General features: G+C 42.3%; 1 protein-coding gene across 1 annotated transcript; it reads right to left on the bottom strand.

The window, feature by feature from the left end:
* Positions 1-20,519, bottom strand: METTL14 (methyltransferase 14, N6-adenosine-methyltransferase non-catalytic subunit). Its single transcript, XM_069854964.1, has 11 exons — positions 20,229-20,519; positions 20,041-20,129; positions 18,844-18,931; positions 13,302-13,382; positions 12,869-12,956; positions 11,648-11,738; positions 10,293-10,434; positions 8,250-8,342; positions 6,857-6,973; positions 4,142-4,352; positions 1-1,728 (listed from the first exon to the last, which is right to left on the bottom strand). Exons 1-11 carry the CDS (start codon positions 20,517-20,519, stop codon positions 1,415-1,417), a joined length of 1,605 nt encoding a protein of 534 aa, XP_069711065.1. The 3' UTR covers positions 1-1,414.
* Positions 20,520-25,004: the final 4,485 nt, after the last annotated feature.

Genomic DNA, 25,004 nt, shown 5'->3' with positions numbered 1-25,004 from the left:
GCAACAACACAACCAAGACTGTGAAGTTGACCCAATCCTAAAAAATTTGTGTGCTAAGGTTTCACTCACCAAGAGCAAAGTTCCTGCCTGCGCTTTTACAACAGCAGGGAGGAAACTACAGTAAAACTTAGTCATTCTAAAACCTCAAGGAGAACAAACCCACAAAATAGTAAGAAAAATATTTCAATCTTAGCTTTGATAAAGAAGTTTAATAATCCACTACTTTACAGGACAGTTACTTAAAACCTTGCCGTCAACACAGAACCATTATGAGACTTGAAAGCCTATTTTCCAACACCCGGGATTGAGACTTTAGCAGTCAGCTCTGTTCCGTCTGCCCAGCACTGGCCAAGAAGTTCAGAGTTGTGGTTTTGCTAAAAACAAACAACCGTACATACCGAAGTCAGGCGCTTCCTTTTCACGTTGTCCTCCGGAGCTGATCACCAACAGACTATTTCCAATGCACATAAACGTCCGCAGGCAAAGCGAAACACTCTGTTTGATCACTGCACCCTCATTACCCAGGTGATTTATTTCAGGGAGCACTCAACACCTCCTCACATTTCCAATACGGACTCCAATGAAGTCTTCCTGCTACTCACACTGCAATTGCTCTGCACTAAAAATCATTTTTCCTAACAAAGAAGAAAGAGCAGATGCTGGGTGAAAATTCCTACACAAGAACAAATCCAGACCTATGCAGAAGTTCCGGACTCTGTCTAAAAGCACAATTTCTTTCTGTGAAGCACAATACACGACTGCACAGAATTACCACTCTTCCTACTACAGCCATGAATAGTGAGTGCACCTACACCACAAATTAAACTCGTTCCCTATTCCCAGGAATAATTCAGGAAATGTAAACCAAATAAGACAAAATAGAATTCTATTTATTCCATTTGCACCTTGGCTTCAGAGAGGTTAAAATATGTGTCAGTATAGACACAGCACTTCTTCCATGAGTAAGAGGGTAAATCTGCTTTGAACATGCAATTTGGAACTGCATTTCATATCCACTCCAACACAGTAATCCAAGTCAGTCCAAACCTGAATGGAAGAGGAATCCATGTTTTGGAGCAAAGGACAGTTAATAAAGCTGACAACTTGCAGATTTCACAACGGAAGAGCGAGTATCTTCGCTTCAGTCCCATCCATCGTTCGAAGAGACTGCACACACTTCTTTGACAGTGAAAGAGAAGCTGTCAGGAGGCAGAGTTTAGTGCTGGACCCTGCCTGCCAGGAGTGGGGCCAGTTGCTGGAAGGCAGACTACCTGTGACTGCTTGCACCACAAACAATTAAAAAAGTTATCTAGCTCGAGTCCCTAGAATAATTCACTTTAGCAAAGAGAAGTCTAATAAAAAGGTTCAGAGAAGAGAGACGGGACCAGGGAGAGAAGCGGTTACCTAACGGTCATCAGCGGGTGGGGAAGCCTCCTCTATGGGTACCTCCCCGCCCCCCTCTGAAGCCTCCCCTCTCGCCTCGAAAGTTAGTCCTGTTCCTCTCTCTGCCCCTTTCTCCTCGGCCCGCTGAGGTCCCTCCTCGTCCTCCTCCCCTGGGGGCACCACCGCCCCGGTCTGACTTGGACTTGGGTGGCGGTGACTTGGGCCGAAGTCTCTCGATCTCCTCGGTACAGCCAGTCAGGTGGGAGTTTGGAGCCGTGAAGTACGCAGAATACGTTTCTGCATTGAAATTGCTGTTTGTAAGGGTGGGTCCTACAGTCAGCCAACCTGAGGAGTAAAACCAGAGTCAGCAAAAGCAAGAACAAACTTCGTGTTTGGGGGCGATCTGCTGCCTTTTCCCCCAGTAAATGAACACTCAGGTTACACGCGGCTACAGGAACATTCACTTTCACTGGTTTCACGAGGCCCTTTCCTACTTGTTCTTACACCGCAATGTTTTCCAGCCCCTCGAGGACTGGACTGTAAATAAGATCATTAAATTCATCTAGTTTAAAAACATCGTCCTCCTCTTCTTTTAAAAGGCATTTATGCTTGAATTAGGCCATTTTGTCTCCAGAAACAAGTTGTGACAGTGCAGTAGGAGCACAGCGTGCTGGAAGCAGATATCTGAAAACATAATAAAGTAATAATTCCATTGAAGCCCATGTAGTATGAAAACAGAGCTCCAGGAGTTAAGTTAACGTATTCATGCACATTCAGTGGACACTTCTGCTTCACTAACTCCATCAAGGCACATTCAAAGCAAATACCTTCCTGTTTCTTCATATTATGATCTGAAGTAACACTGGGACCTAAAATGGGACTCAGTCCACTATAAAATGCCAGGGGAAATTAGATTTTCAGCTGCATCGTACATTAATGAAGAAAAATAGAGTTCAGTGATCTCAACAACATGCTTATAAAGAAAACAAGACTAAAAAACACCCAAGATCAGTTCTCTAATGCTGCTCTCTCTGCCCTGGAAATTCACAAAGTGAAAGAGGTTAGGTCTTCACGCTTCAGAGCCCTGTGAGGATCCGTGATGAGTAGAGGATTTAAAGCATGCAATGCAATTCCAGGGTAACCACCAGATTTAAAAACCACACAAGTTGAATCAGACTGTGACCCTGTGGAACGTTAACATGTAAGAATTCACCTTGAACAACACTGAAGCAGTACCTGAACAATGTCTTTCTACAATCAAAACTGTCTCCCCTCCATACACCCCAGTAAGCTACAAAATTAAGATTGACATTATCGTTACAATTCAAGCCAAAGGCCAGTCAAAGCACAGCAATGGCAAGCAATCCCTCCTCTGCAGTTGTATGTGCAGGAGTAACACCTTGAAACGTATTAAGGTCACTCGCTGCTTGCAGCTTGTGTACCGATACGCATCCTGTTCCAACCGCAGTGAAAGAAGAGGCAACATTCCTCTTATACCGTAAAAATCAACATTTGCGTGCAGCAAACTGGGCCACGGATGGACTTGGCTCTATTTCCCCTGCCATCCAAATTGTTAATCTCTACTTAAGGGGAAAGCGTTACACTACTACTAAATAAATGTAATGCGCTTGCTCCACTCACTCCCCTCATCACTTCTTTCTGAAAAGGGTGCGCTGTTAGCATAAACCATTCAGAGGCAGCCCTGGTGTCATCCCTCAGTGCGTACGGCGCACCCTGCCACCCACGCAAGGTGCAGAGTCTGTCCCTTCAAGCACCCACTGGCAGCTCAACAGGACTGTGCATTTGTATTTCACAGCAACAGACAGAAAGCTCTAAAAAGATGTCACAACAGGTTTTGTCCTTCCAGTCTGTCTTCTCCTGCAGTGAAAGCTGTTCCTCTCTTACTCACGATCAACTGAAAGACCTGGACATTGAAACAAATAAAACACAGTTACCTTCAACCTGATCCATGTATTTCCATGTGTTTTTTACCATGCCAGATGCAGCATCCAGTGCAAGACCCTGGGTCTTGAGATACTGGCAATGGGAGCAGCACTAAGCCCATAGGGACTTAAGTAAGTTTAGAGAAAGAAATTGTGCTTCTGAGAAGTGTGAACACATGGCACGTGGAGAAAAAAGAAATCTCAGCTGGACTTTGTTACATTCACTGATGAATTAAACACATGAACAGGCAAAGAGACTGGTTAATAAAAAACTTTCTTCTGAAAAAAAACAATATAAAATTGGTAAGTTTTTACAGACTCTCCAAACAACGCTGCTTTGTGACTGCCAGATCTTCACAGACACCAGAAAAGGATCTCCTTGAGATCTACTGTCTGACCTATAACGTATGTCTGGAAACCTCCTCAGAACATTAATAGGAATTTTACAAGCAGAGAAGACATTTCAATTTTTAGAGCCACTATGGAGTTTACTTCACTATCAACAACAAAAATAAAAGTTTAATAGGAAGGAAATATTCAGAATACATACTTACCATTTCAGTATTCCAGTAGAATACTGAATAATTTCAGCATTTATATTCAATTAGAGGTAACATGGAGAAAACAAAAGGAGGTTATGGGCAGAAATACAGTTTTTCAGCCAGTGCAAGTCCTGGCAGAAGAATCGTGCATCAGGAGTAACCATTACTGTCTCAGCTTCTATCAGAACCCATCAAGTGGCCACTGATGATGGAAAAGGTTTATTAAAATAAATCAAAATTTAGCTACTCAACAAAACCAAACGTAACAGTTACCTGGTCGAATTGTACTGTCCCTTCCAAAGAGATGAAGGCGTCGTCGTCCAAGGCAGAAATGCTCAATGATATGAAAAATCTCAACAGGTTTTTCTATGTTGCCTATCTCGGGCTCTTCCGTGATGATGAGGTCAATATCAACATTAGCATGGATGAAGTCACCGTCCGTACTGCGCCGCACAGTTCCTTTAATGCCCATGAGACAGTGCTCCTGCGCACGCACAACACAGAGGGTACCTATCAGATGCCGCTGGTTCAAGCACAATGGAAAGGAAAGGAAATTCCAGGCAGTCGATCCTGCTCTTTTACAGGGAAAAGGCTGCAGCATGAACTAGGAGAGCAGAATAAGCTGGAGCTACCAAAGTTACAGCTTCAAGTTGGAAAGGCTGAGAAGTCACCAGGAGGAAAGAGGCTACAGGGTGATGGCAAGAGTAAGGGACTATTTATTCATTATGATTAACACTTGTATAAGCATTCTGATCCTAAACTTATTCATACAACTAATTTTCAAAGTTCTTGGACATAAAACAGCTGGTCAGTGAAAACAAGAGGTCCTTTTTCACATTGTACCTCTGTTACAAATGTCACCTTCACCCTCAGGTTCCTTTCTAGAAGATACCACTGCACCAAAAAAGCAAAAACCCCTATCAAACTGTCAGTGCACTCTCAGCCACCTCCAACAGCACTAAAACTGTTCTTTAACTGCAATACACATTGCCTTCCTTTCCTCTAAAACACTACAGCTCAATTTAAGTGACTGGTACGTAGAGTCTGTGAATAAGGAACCAACATAATTAGTACAGGATGAAAAGAAGGTTCTACACATTCATTTCAGAGTTCCGTTTCTGGGCATATTAGGCTCAGATGAGAGATTTCCTCCGGTACCATAAAAGACCCATTCACTAAGCCCCACCAGATGGCTTTAAACGTTGCAGACAAGAATAGGCAATCATTTCCGTATTTTTGGCAAGGCTTTTCAGAGCTAGTGAATAAATATGAAAGGCAGAATAGGTGACCTATCAAAACCACACAGCTGGTCAACTGTACCCATGCTACAGTGCTTTTGGATCCTAAATTTAACTAAATAAGAAGGCAGAACAGCACTAAGCAAATGACCCACCAAGCAAAGCCTCGTCAATCTAGTCTTTAGAAGAACTATCCCAAACACTTGAGCTCCACAATGCATGGAACGCCATTCATTAGTACCTCAGATTCTCTAACAGGTAGCACACCATAAAGCATCCATCCAGAGATGTCCAAACTAAACATAAGAGGACAGCATTTGCTGTTGTAATCACTGGGAAGCACATATTGCACAACAAACTATTTATTTAGTCAGAATATGCCAGCTCATTTTTCACTGTTTATTATAAACAGTGACCTCAGCCCAACCTTTGCTCAGTAAACAGAGAAACAGACATAAAATCCCCTCTCAGTTCTCCTGTGTTCATTTTAGGGTCTCCTTTATGGACATATTTGCAATGCTAAATGCAATAAACATACAACATTTGTGTACTTCCAAGTGTTTATAACTAAGACAACACACTTTCAAACAAACTTCAGATTAATGTAAATGCAAGTCAAAGAAAGAGTCCACATTATCTTAAAGGGAAGTTCAGACTCCTAAACAATGGCAAATCTGAGACAGAGCTGAGGAGGTTTAATGTTAAAGAATGACTAACGGATGCAGCATGAGTCCTGAGGTTAATGACACTTTAAATTATTAAACCGTCAGTCAACGCTCTCTATTCAGTAAAACTGCCAGTTACACCCACATGTACCCAGATCTATTCTTTATTAATCCCATTTACATCTGTTTCAGGTTTTGAATAAGACTCATTTGAGTCTCTTAACTCACAATACTTATTTTTCTCTGCATTCGCTTCAATACACGTCCTCCAAACCACATCCCTAAGAAATGATTTAAGTTAAGCCAAGCTGACTGATTCTGTCATTTAGGGATTCCAGTCACCCTCAGGAAATCAGAAGATGCCGACTGACCTACGGTCCTTAACGGTCCTCTCTCTGCTTCCATTTCTGGGCATATATTTATTTAGAATCACCAGCCAGTCTTCTCATATTTTGTGTTATAACTTCTCCCATTTGCAATCTACAGTTTGACATGAAATTTAGTCAAATTCCACTGCTAAGTTCAGTTCCATTCAAAAGGCCTTCCTCCGTCAGCAAGTTTTCTCCTCTAATCAGAAACGGAGCTTGTGTTTCACACAAAAAGTATTACTAACACACTAACTGCTTATTTACCACTCACTCATCACCAAAACAACCCAGCAGTCAAAAACACTGCAACATACAGTAATACCTCCCATTCAGTTTCTACCTTCCCTCTCAGGATTTCATTCCTGTGAAATTCTTCTCACCAATCCACGAACCCTCCTCAGCTACTTGCATTTCAAGGCTCAAATACAAGGCTCAAATGAGCATCACGCTTAGAGAACTACACCAGAAATCTACCAAGCGGTGTTAAATCTAAATTAAACTTTGATACCTCACACTGACAACAGTCAAGGGGATAGAAGTTCATTATTCATCCTATGAATATGTTTATTTCCATATACTGTACTCTGCAGAACAGAGCCTCTGAAGTCCTCATGCCTGCTCTCCTGAAAGAGTCACCAACTGCCACAGAGCACCAGGCCTTTCATTAGCACAAAGAGACAGGATGGGAACAGACAACAAATTGAACCAAACCTTTACCTTAGTTCTTTGGAAAACAGCCTTAGGGTCTAGAGTCTTGGTCTTTCCGGGATTGTTCTTATTTGTTTTAATCCAACAAATGTCCTCACATCTTCTGTAACCCCACTTGCGTAGACACTAAATATGGTAGACAGATAAAACGGTTCACACTACACCAAAAAAAAACTTCAGTAGCCTGAACTGAATACTCAGACAGGTACTTTTCTTAAAGCATTGCTGGAAAAGAGATTTGTCACAGATGAAAGAAACACTTAATTCACTAGCATGACTGTACTGTTTAGTGAAGCTGCCCCTAAAACAAAAACCAACAAAAAGAGGCTTATGTGCACATCAACTGGTCTACATATCGCTCTTTTTTATTTATTTAAGTACCTAACCTCAGCACAGATCCCCTGTGGGACTCTGCACTTGCTTTTACCCAGTGCCACTTGAATCAATGTCAGTCTGAGCAGCACAGAGCCTCAGCCCAGTCTCCGCTAACACCTGCAATCTGGTGGTTTTTTACATCAACGTAAGATTCTTCCCTGTAAATGGGAAGATAAATAGCCAAGTGCCTTTGCTACCATTTAGTGCGTTTTCCTATACCTGTAAAAGAATAACAAAACCACCACTAAAACTTGTCCATGACTCTCTAATCCTTAACTCATGGAAGCGTAGTCTTGGAAAGGCAGAAAACTTGGCATTAAGGCCTCAAGCTCATTTGGCTTCAGTTGTGGTTCAAGAACTGTCCAGCTACTACAAACTTATCTACGACCAAAATGAATCTATTTGGAACAGCTCCTTTAACCAGCCTCAGAATGAGAGGCAGATAAAGCAAAGAGATAAGTAACCACGTTCTTTAACAAATGCCATGCTCTTTTAATTAAAAGCACTGCTCAGACTAAGCACAGAATGTTTCAGCACAGCAAGGGCTAAATGGAAATTCTTATTCCTCCATCCCCACCCACAAGCAGTGCAACTCCAACATCTTACTTGGAAGTAAAACTCAGTAAGAACAAATCTACTTAAACTCCAGGTGTTTTCTGAACATAACCAGTGCTGGCAGAAATCTTTTAAAGACTCCTGTTAAAATAACATAACATAACGTTGTAAATGCCCTCAACGTGGCAACCTGTACCCATCAAAAACAAGACAGCAGTACAGCTTTTTAGACCCCAGCTTTTTAGCTTCCTTTCACAGTCTCGGAGACTTGTCTGGAAAATAACAGTTATCTAAACAGTTAATGCCAGACCCGCTTGAAATTTATTTAATCCACTAAGAATTATATATCTTCTACCACAGTAACAAAACATCTCTCAGGAGTTGCAGTTGAGAGTTCTACACAGAAAAAGTCAACGATAAAAATAAACTCTTAAGCCTGTCCCTGATAAATTGAATTAAAACATCATCTTACCACTCGGCCAAGATCCAGACCCTCGCCTGAACCGCACCACAGAAACACAAATGACCTTGGGGCTGCAATCTCTTCAATTTCCAATTTCATGATCTAATAATAATAACAGTAATAAAAGTGTTTCTGAATTAAATACAAATCACCAATTATACCAGGAAGAACAGTTAATAACTGCTGAGGCATAATCACAGAAACCATCAGGAAGCATTTTTATTAAAGATGTCAGTCTGCATACCATTTACCGCCACCCTCTTACAAGTGTTTTCCAGAAAGTACGTTGGAAGTTACCTTATCAGTACCCAAGTGCATGTTTTCAACAGAGCTGATGACCAGTTTAATTATCCTTTTTAACACAATGTCCATCTGCACAGAATATTCCAGACTTAGAAGACTAATACAACCCACACAAGTTTTTTCCCCCCTAATCCTCTGCTTTATTTTAGCATTCCATTGGCAGTTAAAAGATTTAATAATAGAGCAACAGGGTTCTGTTTCTTTTCAGTCCTGGAGTTACTTATGCGAGGCTTATGAAGATCAGCTTATAAAAAAAAACAGCTTTTACTCTACAGGAAAGATATTTTCTCCATTTTCACTGTCAGGAAAAAAGCAGCAAGAATTCATCAGGACAGTGGTCCAACAATGGCAAATGAGCAACATTCAGGATGTAATAACTTCAGATGCAAAGCATCTGTTGCTCATTACGAGTTGAAAAGATTTAGCTGTAACTTGCCAACACATCAAATCAAGCTTCATTCAGCACCACTGTGAAGAAAAGTAATGCAGTAGAAGCCATTCTCAGAGGATGTAACTCCCAACCAAGAGGATGACTCCTGCCTCCAACGCTTCCAGTTCTTCTCTTAGGATGGAATGTTTTTTCCCCGGGTGTCTTTTTCACCTCTGATATAACAGAATGGCTAACGCAAAAGCTACCCGTTCCCAAACGTGTAGTCACCCAGTCCCTTTTCACAGGCATGAATGCCTTTGTTTCCAAATTAATTCCTGAAAGGTGGATTGAATCTTACTTTGTTCTCACGATCCTTTTGTTTGACTGATTCACTTCTGAAGTAACATATCTACAGGTTTCAGCCGAAGGACAAACTAAATCTAGTTTAAAGTAACACCATCATCTCCCTCTCTGAATTGCAAAGAACACAGAGCTGCCAATTCACTCCTAGTATTACGATTTGCTGTTCATGCAGACGTTGTCCTGCGTACCTTTCAAATAGGGTCTCTAAATAATAGGTATTTCTTAGCTGTGCATTCCCACCCATATGCCTGAACCTAAGAATTCCTGATATGGTTCTGCAAACACTTTTTTAATCAGCTATTCCTCTCTACTACACAATAAAGATCACACCTTGCACATTGAGATTTCTCCTTGTTCCCAAAAAGGTGTCAGAAATCAACACGGCTACAAAAAAAACTCTATGATGTGAATAAACAGCAAGGAAATACACAAATGCAAGAAAAAAAAAAATCCACAGGAAGGGTTTATCTATTTTATTACGCTTCTCAGAATTACAGTGTTTTGATTGTTACGATTTCCTGCCCAGTCAATACTGTGGAGCAAGAAGGCGTGCCTCACTCAGCTACTCTTTTAACTACAAGACCAGTGTATTAAAAAGCATATCTTTAAAAACTCTTTGAGATTTTCATGAAACAAGAGAATATCTACAATGGATATTCTGAATTCCAACAGCAAAAACTAAACTGCAAAGAAAATTCATGGAATTTGAGGGTGAGGAGAAACATCACTATTATTAGATTTAAGTTTTTGACCTGGCTCAGGCAGAGCAGAAAGGTGTATTACATTCATTAAACTCCCACACACAAAAAAAGAAGTCTTTTAAACAGAAAGCATAGGCATGCATACAATAGGAAACTTAAGTTTTTGTAAGAATCCAAACTTCTCTTTATAAGACAAAGCAAAAAAAACATATGCCATTTTTCCTTAAAACACATCTTCCAAACATTTTGATACTAAATTGAAAATTTCCTTAAACACATGCATGAAATACTTTTCACAGCAAGAAAAGTACTTACATCATCCCAGGTCCAGCATTTTTCATTGGCAGTGATGCCAGTCTCTCGGTAGTATTCTTCCAGTGGTGGTTCAAGGAGAATCACATCAAATTTGGACTTCAGCTCCCTAATATCAAAAGCTTCCAAGTCTGCCTGTAAGTACCTGTTTAAACAAAGGGTGATCGATTGCTTGCACAACTTGTAACACTGGTTTGAAAATTATCCTCCATCCAGCACTGCTGTACAGGTAGGTAAGAATAAGGTTTCCTGCGTAGTTCACACAGCCCAAATGCCCTAAAGCCAGAGAAGATGCACCACGCGTTCTCACTTAACCCAGGCTGGATGCTGGGTTAGATTTTTTTAAAAGCAGCCTTCATCTCAATAAACAGCTTTTAGGATTCTAACGAAGCGAGTGGGAGAGAGATGCCCACACAGACTGCATAACAATATCCAGTACAGCATCACTGAGCTTTCCCTATGTCCATGGATTATGGAGGAGAAAACATCAACACTAAAGAAGCCTGGCTAAGAGGCTTCTGGTTCGCTTCACCTTGGGAACTGGAATATTTTTTGAATTGCCATCTATTATACGTTATGTTCAGAAAATTCCGAATACTGGAAATGTAGTTACTTTTCCTACAGTAGAAATGTTTTTCTCCATACCTGTACCATTCCCTCCCACACTGATTTTACTAAACTTACTCTTTACGACCAGCCTCCATACCTCCCCACCAGTCACTGCTGTATAACTACCAAAAAAATTTCACTGCCCTCCCTTCAATACATTTAACTTTAAACTGATGAGCAGATCTCTCCCTTCCTAAGAAAGGGTCTGAAAGGGATGATTATTCCACAAGTGTACTTGGTGTAATCAGGAAGCAGCATCTGATCATCTTTTTTGGTCTTGGAGTATGAAGTAACATCTGATTAACAGATACTAAGGTAACGACTCAACATTATACAAAAAAAAGCTGTTACAGGAACAACTAAGTTTATACAAAGAGGCCAATTCTTGTAAGTTTTTCATGTTATAGTGAACTGCATTATACCATGAGATGTACAATCCCAAGATGTTCTTGTAGTTCCCAAATTAAAGCCTGCAGCCCAATCAGTTCAGTTTGGTCTTAAAATACAAAGCTTTAGATAATAAAAATAATCACACCCTGGAAAGAAAGATCTAGTTTATATACTACATGAAACATCTAGATTAAACTAACAAAGAAACTGATTTTATTCTTCTGAAGTTTCGACTGATTAATTTGTATATACAAAAAGAAAATTTAAATTCTGAGCAGGTGCTAAAGAGAGGTTTGCAAAGCAGACAGCCAACTTCAAAGAGGTCTGGAGAAGAAAGGCATTTCCACAAGAACACTTACATGGGCGGAGTGTTAGATTTAGATATGAGCTCATCCTTCAACCTGATGAGCTCTCGAAGTTTTGGATATTCTTCAAACCTATCTGCTAAGCCTAAGAAGAAGAAAACATAGAGTTAACATTGTCCAGTATCCTGAAGAGGTCCAAATGTTATTACTTAGCCGCACTTTAATTTTTGTTAGAACAAACCAAGCCCTTCAAAGAACTTTTTTTGTTCGTAATTGCCTCTAAAGCAGCATCAGTTCAGCTTTAGCAGGAGTTATTTACAAAGCTTCACGTTTATTTAAATTTACAACTTTAAATGGTCCTAATCCATGGGGTAAAAAACCAGTTTGTTTTGTCCCTGCCCAATTCTTTATGCAGCAGAGAAGTTGGAGCAACATGGGCTGCTATTCCTTCATGCTCATCTTATTTCAAAGAATGGTGTACAACCATTTCAATGCATAACTGCAAAGCCCGGATGCTTTTCAGATAAATACATTACTGAGTCAAACCTGCCCATTTTTCAAACTAAACATCCAAATGTGTTTCACAGGTGTCTTGCTTCTTTAATAAGCAATTAACTACCAGGCACCCATTCTGAGAAGCAGGACCAAACATCATCTTAGTTTTTTTCCTAAATTCAGGCCTAAATAAAGTAAGATTTCAGTAACAAGTTCAGTGATGGCTGGATGGACATAAACTTAAAAAAATAATATCCTCTAAACTTAACACATTGGGCCACCTAAAGAGTTGTCAGCAGTTACATTATTTATCTGGTAAATATTATCCACATCTCTTAAATATGAGTGACTTATATTTAAGTATTTTCCATACTTTACATGCTACATGCATTCTTGGGAGTCAACACAGTCCAGGAAACAGCTGAACTAGAAATCAGTTATTCAGACTTCCAAAGGATTTAAGATCTGCCCACTAGATTCATCTACTAGACTCATCTTTCTGGAACCAAGAGAACTTAGTTTTGAAAAAAATGTTCCTGGTTAAATACTTTCAAATAAAGTCAAAAGTATGAAGAGCCTTGGTAATAATCCCCTCCTAGCCAATTAAAAATAAGATCACTTATATAAATTTATATATTGATATGTATACACACAGAGAAACAAATAAATGAAGCATGTACGTATCTACTTTTCCCAGTAACTGCAGGGAATTACAAAGGGGAAGAAAAAGAGGTGCTGCTGAATAAAATTATTTATCTTCAAACAGTTATTGTGACATACCAACATCTCTGATGAAGTTCTGGGGTCTGTGTCCCGTATCCACAAAGTGCTGGCAGTAATCATTGTGCGGATTTAAGCTCTGAGTACCCTGGAGAACAAAAAGGGGTTCAGAGAGAGAACGGGGAGACAACCAGACACACACACTATGGGAAAGTAGCAATTTTGGGTTTTTTTCTTTTCAATACACCTTTATAAGCTACGCTAGTCAAGAGCATCGTTGTGGGTTTAGGCCCAGCATTACTACAGCCCAGAGCTTTGCTCAGGCCAATGTAAACACTAGCTACAATCATACGTCACAGGAATCTTCTGTACCTGTGAATTCCAGTCAGTTACTTCAGCCTTCGAAACTGTATTTCAGATCGCACCAACTGCAGAAACAGTTTAACATACCTACGCCCGCTTTGACTGGCCTTCTAACTGAAAAGCTGCTCACCTTAAGAAAAGTACTGGAATCTTTGTAAATCTCTTCTTCATAGGGCAGGTTCTCCTCATCTTGCTGCAGCTCTACCTCATCCTTGGAAATAAAGCAGACACTGTGTGAGCATGTTAAGATAATTTTTTTCTCTCTTCATTATGATCCTCCTGCTTACGTGGGCTGTCTACAGACATCTCCTAAAATGGCAGATCACAAATGGTTCAAGCTTCGGCTTTCGAAGGGAAAAAAAATCTACCTATTCCCTAAAAGGTCTGCCTGCCTCTCATTAATGAGGAGAGTGTCATTGGGAAAGGCCTCTGAATAAGAATAAAATAAGAAGTGCTTAATTTCTAGACCCTGACAGCGTAGCAGTGCTTTGCAAGCTGTAGAACTTTTAATTTTTGTCCCACTAAAATTTCACTCTTGGATTAAAGCAAATGATGTATTCTGTTGGAAGTTCTTCTGTAGTAGAACCTTTGAACATTCCTACCCACTCAATCGTCTCTTACATTCCAACCTTAGCAGATGAAACCATTTTATCTATACACATCTGTTGGAAGTCCACACTGTGCAGACAAGGCATGGGGTAGAAGCCAGTTTGGACTCTCCTTAAAAGTAACTTGAAAATTCCCATTTTATAGTCCCATTATTCACAGGAAACAGTAATCTTATTACAATTTTTTTCCCCAGTTAGTATGTCACCAACTGTTCATTCATCAGATTTCTAGAATTCAGAGACCTGATCTGTCACACCGAAGTACTCTGCACATCCAACACAGACCTCTGAGAGAAGAGAAACAAAGAGACTCACTTCTTCACGACACTTTCTGTTTTCCCACTGGCCCTAACAAAACCCAGTATATGCATTATATACAAACAAAACTGAAGAACCACAAAATAATATAGAATCACCAGGTTGGAAGAGACCCACCGGATCATCGAGTCCAACCATTCCTATCAAACACTAACCCATGCCCCTTAGCACCTCGTCCACCCGTGCCTTAAACACCTCCCTGGGCAGCCTCTGCCAGTGCCCAATGACCCTTTCTGTGAAGAATTTTTTCCTAATGTCCAGCCTAAACCTTGCCTGGCGGAGCTTGAGGCCATTCCCTCTTGTCCTGTCCCCTGTCACTTGGGAGAAGAGGCCAGCTCCCTCCTCTCCACAACCTCCTTTCAGGTAGTTGTAGAGAGCAATGAGGTCTCCCCTCAGCCTCCTCTTCTCCAGCTCTCTCAGCTGTTCCTCATAAGGCCTGTTCTCCAGCCCCTTCACCAGCTTAACCTAGCATATTTCAGGAGGACATATATGCTCTTTTATACATTGCTGATTACAACAGACATCTTAATCAGTTAGCATCGTGCCTCATGGGAGGAGAAAAGCAGTTTCAAGGCTGAAAGCAGTCTCAAGGCAGAGCAGATGTGATTCTTACTACTGCATTTACCCAATGCTACATAAGCTGTCTGAATGCAGAATGGAAAATTAAGTGTTCCTATTCTGACCTCTCTGGATGCTGAAATCTTAACATAAGCTCCATGTTCTTTCCAACCTGGAGCTTTGAACCAACTTTTGAAATGCGTGCTGTGACTAAGAGGTCACAGATTCCTCAGCTCCATTATTCAGGTGAAGAACCTGCAGAGACAATGTCTTTTTTCTTTTGTTTAACCAGACAAAAAAAGAGAATGATTATAATCAGAAACAGCAACAGTATTTACAAGGAAAGGGAATGAACAGGAGACAGGCAGCAGCAAGTGTTATTCAGGAGAAAAAAAAAAAAAAAGGAAAGCTTGAGTTTTACTAAAAACTGCTTATGCCTTCATTGGCTCACACCTGTTTCCCTGCTTCCGTCTTGCTCTAAATCGACCTTCTGATGAGAAGCACTTGTGAGATACCTACTTCTGAGTCAGACCAGCTCTCTACATGCCTTCAGAAGTGATTAAAAAAAAGTGTCTTGTGGTCACAAGCAAAAAAGCCCACACCAGAACAACATCAGCATTAATAGAAGACACTAGATTCTTGTACGTCAATCCCCCTTATTTGCCAAGCCTGGTACGTTGTGGCTGAGTTAGCAAAACAAAAACTGCCCTCAGTATTCAAGCACAGAGTTTTTTCAAATGACCTGAAATACTTCCAGCAATTAGGATGATACAGCCACGTAGGACTTTATTCAGCCTCAGAAGCAATGGCATGGAAGCCTTCCAAGCTCGCGGGCCACCACTTGCAGAACCCAAGAGAAATAGGGCTCTATCAACTGAGGCTGCAGGCACCACATCTGAACCATGGGTATTTTTGTACTTAACACAATGTTAAAACTACAGAACTCTTTGCCACAAAACACTGCTGATACCAGACACCAAAACAGGTTCAAACAGCTGAGTAAATTCAGCTGGGGAAGGGGAGAAGTGGAGCAACAATCACAGCTCTCAGAGGGGCAGAAGCCTGGAAGCAGCAGCAGATACTCCAGTCCCGTTACTTGCAACAGCCCAGGGAGCGCAACTAACCCTAGCACAACCATTACAGTTCCACAAGAACAAGAGCATTGTACAACTTCTATAGAAACAAAATTCACCTTTCTGACCTTGAAATACCCATTATTCATTTTTGCCAATAATGCACCTCTTCCCGCGTCTCTCACCTCCATGGTTTGCAGTGCAGAGCCAGGCTCCAAGACAGAAGTCAAGGTGCCAGTGGGAAGCTTAACAAGCAGCCTTGCTGTCTTTTATTTTCATGCCAGCCTGACATTTATTAAGAATTGTCACTATAAGTTTATGCTTATTCTACAAGAATATCAAAAACAAAACCAAAAAATTTAAAGGATCGCCTTTTTTTGGATCAGATGCTCCTATGGGGCTGAGAAGATGAGCGCACTTTATCCTTCACCTCAAAAACCGCTCTCACGCTTCCCCCACACAATGAAAAAGTCGATGTTGCCATTCAGCCTTCTCTCAAAACACCAGTGTAAGGCATTTCAGTGCCATCAGCTCACTTCACTTTCCATTTGGAACACCAGAGACTGACAGAAATCCTCAAAAAACCCCTACAATTTTTTAAAGGCTTTATGCCCACATCCACACACACACTATCGCTGCAGGCCCTGCACCATCAGACTGCACTGCAGTAACAACAATGCCCTATCTTCACAGTAATCCACCTTCACCAGCAGTGACAGCGGCGTGCTCCCGCTCCAGAGATTGCAGCTGAGGTTTGAGGACACATTAACTTCCACCAAATCCGAAGTCAGGGCAGAAAAAATGTCAGCCACTTCAGAAGGATTAACTGATACCATCACACAGAAGTCAGGGTTTTAGCGACACGTGAGTCACTTTGAATGGGAAATAGCTCTGGTGTTCCTAGTAAAACTGACAAACTTGCAGTATCTGTCTGCAACACGAATTGCTGAAGTCTATTATTACTTTTGTCTTAGGAGTATTAAGCACAACCCAACAGGGCTTGATACCATAAGGATCCAGGTTTTTGTATCAGTTCACATTACAAGACTAAATTTAAACAGGCTCAAAGTACTAAGGGAAAAGTTACATAAATACAGATGGGATTTTACTAACTTCTCATCCTCTTGCCAGCAGGGAATTAGCAATGTCTGCAGAAAGCAGCTGATGAGTCCACTATAGATGCTCTAATTGGGGGTTTCGAGTTTCTTAAATCACCTCAGCTGCTGAACTGAATTTGGTCCGAGCTAGTATTATTAAAATATTTTTCAATTTTAACAACAGGGCAAGAGTCCCACCACTTGCAAGTGTTTACAGCCCATGCTAATGTAAAAATATTAATTACAAGATTCATATAGTTTGCCAACTGAGGTAACTTATCCAGACAAGTATCACAGAAAAAAACAACCAAAACCAAACAATTGTTTAACCATATACTTGGTGGAGGATTAAAATAAACTGATATGAACTGATCACTACCATGAGCATACCAACCCCACTTTAAAAACTAGTCATCAAAAATGTCCTGTCATACATTAACTTTTTGTTCTAGTAAGACAGAAGATAGGCATTATTACAGAAGGATTTATAAACCTGAACACAAACGTAATGCTACCAAGGCCTCATATTTCAAGAATTACTATATTTAGGCATCCAAGAGAACAGCAGCCACTGGATCATTTCATAAATGCACTGACCTTGATTATACTTAACCACAGAAGCAAGGTTATCAGGACAAAGGAAAAAGGGAGAGGGAGGATATGTGCTGCAATGAGATCTCCAAGCAAATCACAAAGGCAGCTGTATCGTAATTGTGTCTTTGTTGAATCTCCTTTCTCTAGCACTCATCTTAGACAAAAGATCACATCAGATACGGAGCAAGAAAGCTGTCAAATAGCTCTTGGGTAAGCATCTGAAAAATGAAGGGCATGAGAGTTTCACAGCCACTCACTCTTCAATGACCATGGAGATGTTTTGGCTTGTTGTTTGAAACTTAACTTTCCCTGGACACTTTGCATACTTGAAGCATACCCCAAACCGAGGCTCTTACTTCCACTGCCTTTGAGGCCTGTGTTCTTGTTTTGGATCCCTCACTACAAGGAGAACACTGAGGTGCTGGAACATGTGCAGAGAAGGGCAATGAAGCTGGCAAAGGGCCTGGAGCTCACGTCTTACACGGAGCAGCTGAGGGAACTGGGGTTTAGCCTGGAGAAAAGGAGGCTGAAGGGAGACCTTATCGCTCTCTACAACTGCCTGAAAGGAGGTTGTAGTGAGGTGGGCACTGGTCTCTTCTACTAAGTAACAAGTGATAGGACAAGAAGAAATCGTCTCAAGTTGCACCGGGGGAGGCTTAGACCGAGTATTAGGAAAAACTACTCCACTCTAAGAACTGTTTAGCATTGGAACAGGCTGCCCAGGGAAGTAGTGGAGTCACCATCCCTGGAGGTATTTAGAATATGTGTAGATGTGGTGCTTAGAAACATGGTTTAGTGGTGGATTTGGCATTGTTTGGTTTATGGTTGGACTTGATGATCTTAAAGTTGTTTTGCATCCTAAATGATTCTGCAAATCCCTTCCTTCTTTCTTCCATTCATCCAGAACCATACTGCTTTGCATTTAACAGGCAGGTTGGAAAGCACCCTCAGCCTTCCCATACCTCATGGAAGGCCTGCGCCTCTTGCTAAAGGCAAGCTTTGTTACCTTTTTTTCTGACACTAAGAAAACCCGGTCAAGATTTTTTTTTGTGTGTAGCCACGCATGCACATTTTACTCCTTCTGATCACATGAGGCAGCCAGTCACGGCACACTGCCATGGCACTGGCACAGGGTGCCCAGAGAGGCTGTAGATGCCCCATTCCAGGAAACATTCACGATCAGGCTGGACAGAGCTCTGAACAACCTGATCCAGTTGAAGATGCCCCTTGCTCCCTGCAGGGGGTTGGATCTGGATGACCTTTAAGGAACCCTTCCAATCCAAACTGTTCCAGGATTCTAAGACATCAAGGGAGATACCCCTGAGGGACATATATTCTGAAGTATACACCTCACATTTGTTTAAGTCCCTCAGAAGCACGTGAACACCAGAGAAAAGTAACTTTTTCTTTTTTTCTCCCCTTACCTTATATTCTTCAATTTCTTCCTCATCAGCTTCTCCTTCATCTGGGTATTTGCGCTTTGCATTTGGTGCAGAAGTATCATAAGCAGCCCTAAAACCATCAAAAGAAAAATCCCCATATAAAACAGCTTCTCGCTCCAGAGGGAACATTTCAGAAATCTCCTTCAGAAATCTGCCTTGACTACCTGCTTCTATTACAAGTTTGAAGTTATTTTATAAACTTTTGTATATGAAAAGTTGTTCCTCTATCTATTTATTTGAGACGACCACAACTTCTCAAGGACAGAGGACTTCTGAAAATAGACATCTTGTCTCCTCATTTTTCCCTTTCAAAAGGTGTGGCTTATTTTAATCAAAGCAGTGCAACTACTAAATTAAGAAACTTAACTGTTGCACCTGAGAACTAACGCATACCACCTGCTCTGTCCCAGCCACTCCTCTCTCGTTCCACAAGAACTTTTAAACTACATTAAGGCACGGGTGGACAAGGTGCTAAGGGGCATGGTTTAGTGTTTGATAGGAATGGTTGGACTTGATGATCCATTGGGTCTCTTCCAACCTGGTTATTCTATGATTCTATGATAACTGCTCTTCCCAAAAGCACGGGAGGAAGGTATGCTGTAAATTCACACCTTTGTTTTCGCAGAATCACATAATGTCCTGAGCTGAAAGGGACCCACGAGGCCCACGGAGCCTAAGCCCTGTCCCTGCACAGGGCAGCCCCAACATCCACACCGTGGGGCTGAGGGCGTTGGCCAAAAGCTTCTGGAATATTGTCAGGCGTGGTGCCGTGACCGCTTCCCTGGCAGCTGTTCCAGCGCTCCAACACCCTCTGGGGAAAGAGCCTTTTCCTAATACCGAGCCTGCCCCTCCCCGGCACATCTCGCTGCCGTTCCCTCGGGCGCTGCCAGCGGTCCCCGGAGAGAGAGCCCGGCGCCCGCTCCTCCTCCCCTCGTGAGGAAGCTCCGAACCGAGCCAAGGCGCCTCCTCAATCTCCTTTTCTCAGGCTGAGCAGACCGAGCGACTTCAGCTGCTCCTCCTACGGCTTCCCCTGTAAACCCTCCGCTTCTCTGGCCTCCTCTGGCTTCGGATCGCTTTTACGGCGCCGTTTTGCTGCAGACGAGCTGTGTAGGGCGGGCGGCGCTCTCCCGCCCGGCTTTCCCGCGGCTCAGGCGGGGGCCCGAACTCCCCGGCACTGACCGGCACGTCTCCCGCGTCTCGGCGATCTCGCGCTGCTCCTCCTTGCTGTTGAGCACCGCGCCGATGCTGTCCGCGCTCTCGGCTCCTAACTGGAGGGGCGGGGGCGGGTTAACCGCGGGGCCGGGGCTCCCGAGCACCCGCCCCGCCGACCCCGCGCCTCCTCCCTTCCCCGCCGCTCCCGCCGGTACCTGCTGCGCCAGGAGCTGCCGCCGGAGCTTCTGCCGCTCGCGGATCTCCTGCAGGCGGCTGTTCATGGCCGCGGCCGCGCGCCCTCTCCCCGCCGCGCCCTCCCCGCCGCTTCCGGCGCCGCCGACGCCGCGGCGGCCATGGCGGCTGAGGGCGGCCGGGCCGGGCCCCCCGCTCGCGGAGCGACCCGAGCGCCCTTCCCGGCGGGAGTTGTTCCAGGGGGTTCCGCGGCGCTGACTCCCTGCGGTTTGGGGCCTGTATCCTCGTTCTCGTGTGTAGCCGCTCTCCTTCATCGTACCCTCCGCAGCCGGGGCGCTGCTTCTCTCCCGCCCGTCTCGCCCCCCGGTACAGCCTCCGTGTCCACTCGCCACATCCAGCACGGCCCTTCGTACCTTCACGTTTTGCCCACAGCCTTCGCATTGATCAAAAAGTTCTGCTTTGAGGGAGTATCACAAAATCCTTAAAGCGTTCTTTTGATAGGAATGGTTGGACTAGGAATGGTTGGACTCGATGATCCAGTAGGGTCTTTTCCAACCTGGTGATTCATAGACTCATAGAATCACCAGGTTGGAAGAGACCCACTGGATCATCGAGTCCAACCATTCCTATCAAACACTAACCCATGCCCCTCAGCACCTCGTCCACCCGTGCCTTAAACCCCTCCAGGGAAGGTGACTCAACCCCCTCCCTGGGCAGCCTCTGCCACTGCCCAATGACCCTTTCTGTGAAGAATTTTTTCCTAACGTCCAGCCTAAATCTCCCCTGGCGGAGCTTGAGGCCATTCCCTCTTGTCCTGTCCCCTGTCCCTAGGGAGAAGAGGCCAGCACCCTCCTCTCCACAACCTCCTGTCAGGTAGTTGTAGAGAGCAATGAGGTCTCCCCTCAGCCTCCTCTTCTCCAGGCTAAACACCCCCAGCTCTCTCAGCCGCTCCTCGTAAGACCTGCTCTCCAGCCCCCTCACGAATCTATGATTCTATGATTTCCCAGGGATACTCAGCCCTCTGTCACACAGAGCGTTCCTCTGCTGTTATTACAGTGCCAGACACACCACAGCTCCCTGATAAAAGCTGTTACTCTCTTTTAAAAAAACGTGCTATATGTGGTATACGAGGTCCACCACACACACAAAATTACTGTGCCTCTCATTCTTTAACAAATTAAGAAAACCAACTACAATCACCTTCAAAACTGCTCCCTTCAGAGCTGACACGCAGCTGCACATGGTGCTGCTGACATTCAAAGCAATTCCACAGCTCATTTTCTGAAAGGCCGTTGAGAGTCTCTTTCCTTTCACATCTTCTGACAAAAAATAGGTTCCCCTGAGCACTGACTTGATATTTGGGAAGAGGTGCTTATTAGCTAAAAACTACTTCACTGACAGTGTTGTGGGCTGGTGCGTTGTCTTGATATTAACTCACTTTTGGCACACCGACATCTTCCAACCAAGGGTAAGAAAACATCTCTGTTTGAACACACGTACGCTTGTACAGAGAAAAGCGGTTGTGTTAAGTCATGTCTCACTGTGACAGGTTAGAACGTGTTCTATAACCATCTTTTTGTCTCTCCCTTCCCACTCTTGGTTCCCAAGCTATAGAGTTAGTCTTGGGGTTTTTTGTGTCAGGCCTCATACATGTCATTGACATTATCCTGGTCAAACTTAAGGCTGAGGAGAAGCAAATTAGAGCAGTGCAGAGTAATGCACCGCTTAGAAGAAACTACTTTCAACTATTCACACTGCTCAGTGACAGAACATCCTAGAAAAAAAAGATGGAACTTTTTAAATGTTAAAACCCTGAAATACCCAGAGGTAAATTTACCTCCTTCAGGAATACATTCCTAGTTATGCTGTCCTATCTATGGAAATGTTATGGAAAAAGCAATGCTATCTCATATTCCTGCACACTTCTTTGATGTTCTTTGCTGTAATGAATACAGTAAGAGTCCCTGCACAGTAACAAAATCACTTCCTCTTGGATGTGTGTGAGCCTGCACTCTGTTTTTAGAACTGGTAGATAGGACGAGCTCATCTTTACAAACACTAATACCTATGAAAGCTGTTATGCTACATACATGCACTGTTTCAAAATAAAAAGGTTGTATTTTTGCAGAATGCTCCTGGCCTTCCCACTCTTCTACAGATAAAGCTTTTGCCAGCGCTGGGTGAAACACACTGTTTTTATTTAACTGATTATTCCTTAGCACATTACCTTTCACTTCTTGTTGAACTGCATTCAATCTTTTTAATCATTTCTATTGTTGTGATAATTTTGAATCCAAATCTTGTACTCTAGCATACTTGTATCTACTTCCAGTTTCAAGTGGTTGTCTCCTAGTAGAATAAGCAAACGTTCTATGCCACTCCACTTAACCATTTATAGCATTATAAATTATATAGAAAACCACAAAAAATACTGGTAGACTTTCATGCCTCTTTGGGACTTCTGTTATACTCAAGTCTGTTCCATTCCATTTAGCAAAAAGCTGCTCACTTATTTTCTGTCAGTAGCAATGACTGTAAAAGTTACAGAGAATTAGGCCCAAGCTGCCTAATTAATCACTGTTCTCTCACCTTAATTGTTCTTCACATCACAAGCCTCAAACAAATTATGCCCAATCAGATGCTCAATACATTAATAAATTAAAAGCACCAAAAGGACCAAATATATGAAATAAAAGAGAACTTTATCTCTTAACTCAAAAAACAGACAAATACAACGTGGTTAGCGTGGACTAACATCACACTCTTCTTACTGCACATCCCTCTTCCCTATGCTTTTAGTCAAGTACCTAGGTTTGCCTCTTCAAAAATACCTTTAAAAGTTGGTAACCTCAACTTTGGGGTATGTTGAATAAGTGATAGCGTCCACAACACTCAGTGAGTGTGGCTGTGCATACATTTGTACCATTGCCTTAGGCTGTGTCTCTACAAGATATCAAATCTGACATGAGTATATTGCAAAACCACTATAACCACACATCCATCCAAAGTCACTGTAGCAGTTCAAATTTAGTTTAAAAATCTCCTAGAAGCGAATTAGTAGTAGAAGAGTCTTTAGTAAGCCAACATACAGCCAAAACAGAGCCTTCATAAACACCTCACCATGCGCTCTGGATAATCTGACAGACGTGCTGCAATTTCACACTTCATTTGGGTCAAGTTTCATTGCCATTCGATACTGTATTGTACGTACCCTTTGTAATGGACATGAAGCCTTGATGCAGCATGTTGCTCACAGCATCAGAGCTGCTGCCTCTGGACTAGTTGATTGTAGCCTCCTTCCTAACCTGAAGGTGACTATTGAAAGAAATTCTGAAAGAGATTATTTAATTTTGCACAGCATTGTGTTTTGTTCTGTTTTGTCAGCAAGAACAAAAATGCACGCAAATGTTTAAAAAATATAAAAATATTTCTAATTCCTCTACATGGAATAAACTCATTCAGTTTCTTAAATGTTCCCAGCAAAACATTGTTCTGGCATCTTCAAGCAGTGGCTAACATTGCCAGAAGAACAGCAGCACTGGAGCAGAGACAGAGAAGCTTTCTGAACCAAATTTTGTTTTGCTGAAAAACATGGATGGGTTAAGAGCGCATTTTAAGACCTTGCATTGAATATGTTAAATTGCTCGGGATGAAAAAGATTTCCATTTTAAGAAACACCTGTGATCAATATGTTCTGTTCTAAAAATGTCACAAACTACCAAAAATATGGAATATGTTCTTAATTCGAGACATCCAATTTACAACTATTTACACCGGACATCAGGATGCCTTTCTTTACTGAGAGGGTTGTCAAACCCTGGAACAGGCTTCCTAGAGAGGTGGGCCTGGCAGAGTTTGAGAGGTGTTTGGACTTCGGACAATGCTCTGAACAACATGTTGTACGTTCTGGTCAACCTGAAGTGGTCGGACAGTTGGAGTACGTGATCTTTGTAGGTTCTTTCCAACTGAACTAGTCTGGTCTGACCTATTCAATTCTACAAATTAACTGTTTCCATTTCTATACCAAAGGTAAGATTTAATCTTTTTATTTGGGGAATTTTACATTTTTTCCTTTACCTGTTGCAGACACTTCCTAGCCATTTGTCCATATGGTGTAAGGCAAACCATATACATCAACGGAACCTAGAACTGAGATTGGGTTCCATAGTTCCCAGACAATCTGGGGATTTTAACTGTCCTTAGGATACAGACAGCTGTACTGTACTGTCCCAGCTCACACGAACCCACCTGCCATTAAGAGTTCCTATGAAGTCACTGGGACTGTTCACACAGAACAGAAAATGCAATAGTAGTAAGTGTGAATAAGGTTGGGGCAGTATGACCCTAGCAGAAGTTATGATTCATTATCCTTCACTACTGTAGGTTATTGTAAATTTTTTTCTGGAGCTATGATGACTTGTGTTCTGATCTCTCTCACTATCAAGATTTACATGCTAGGCATATGTGATTCCAGAGATGCTACGCTTGCACACTGCAGTCATCTATATAGCTTGCCAAGTTTTAAAAATAGATTAACACTTTCTGTCTTTTGACAAATTCAGTCAATCGTGGCAATTAATTAACAATCCTCCTTGTAAATTAGTTAAAAATGTAGCCAAAACCAGGCCCCTGAGCCCCGTAGTCCCACTTCACTTGGAGGATCAAGCATTACTGTCTTCTTGCCTTGTGGAGAGATTGTGTTAAAACAAGTGCAGCTTTATGTTGTATTGCATCTAGCCCTGTTTTCATTCTTCCTCATTTTACCATTGGTCCTGAACTGGCCCTCTTTCTCATTTTGC

The sequence above is a fragment of the Phaenicophaeus curvirostris genome, chromosome 4, assembly GCF_032191515.1.
Source record: "Phaenicophaeus curvirostris isolate KB17595 chromosome 4, BPBGC_Pcur_1.0, whole genome shotgun sequence".
NCBI lineage: Eukaryota > Metazoa > Chordata > Aves > Cuculiformes > Cuculidae > Phaenicophaeus > Phaenicophaeus curvirostris.
The sequence above is the reverse complement of the archived record's forward strand: the minus strand, read 5'-3'. Positions and strand labels throughout refer to the sequence as shown.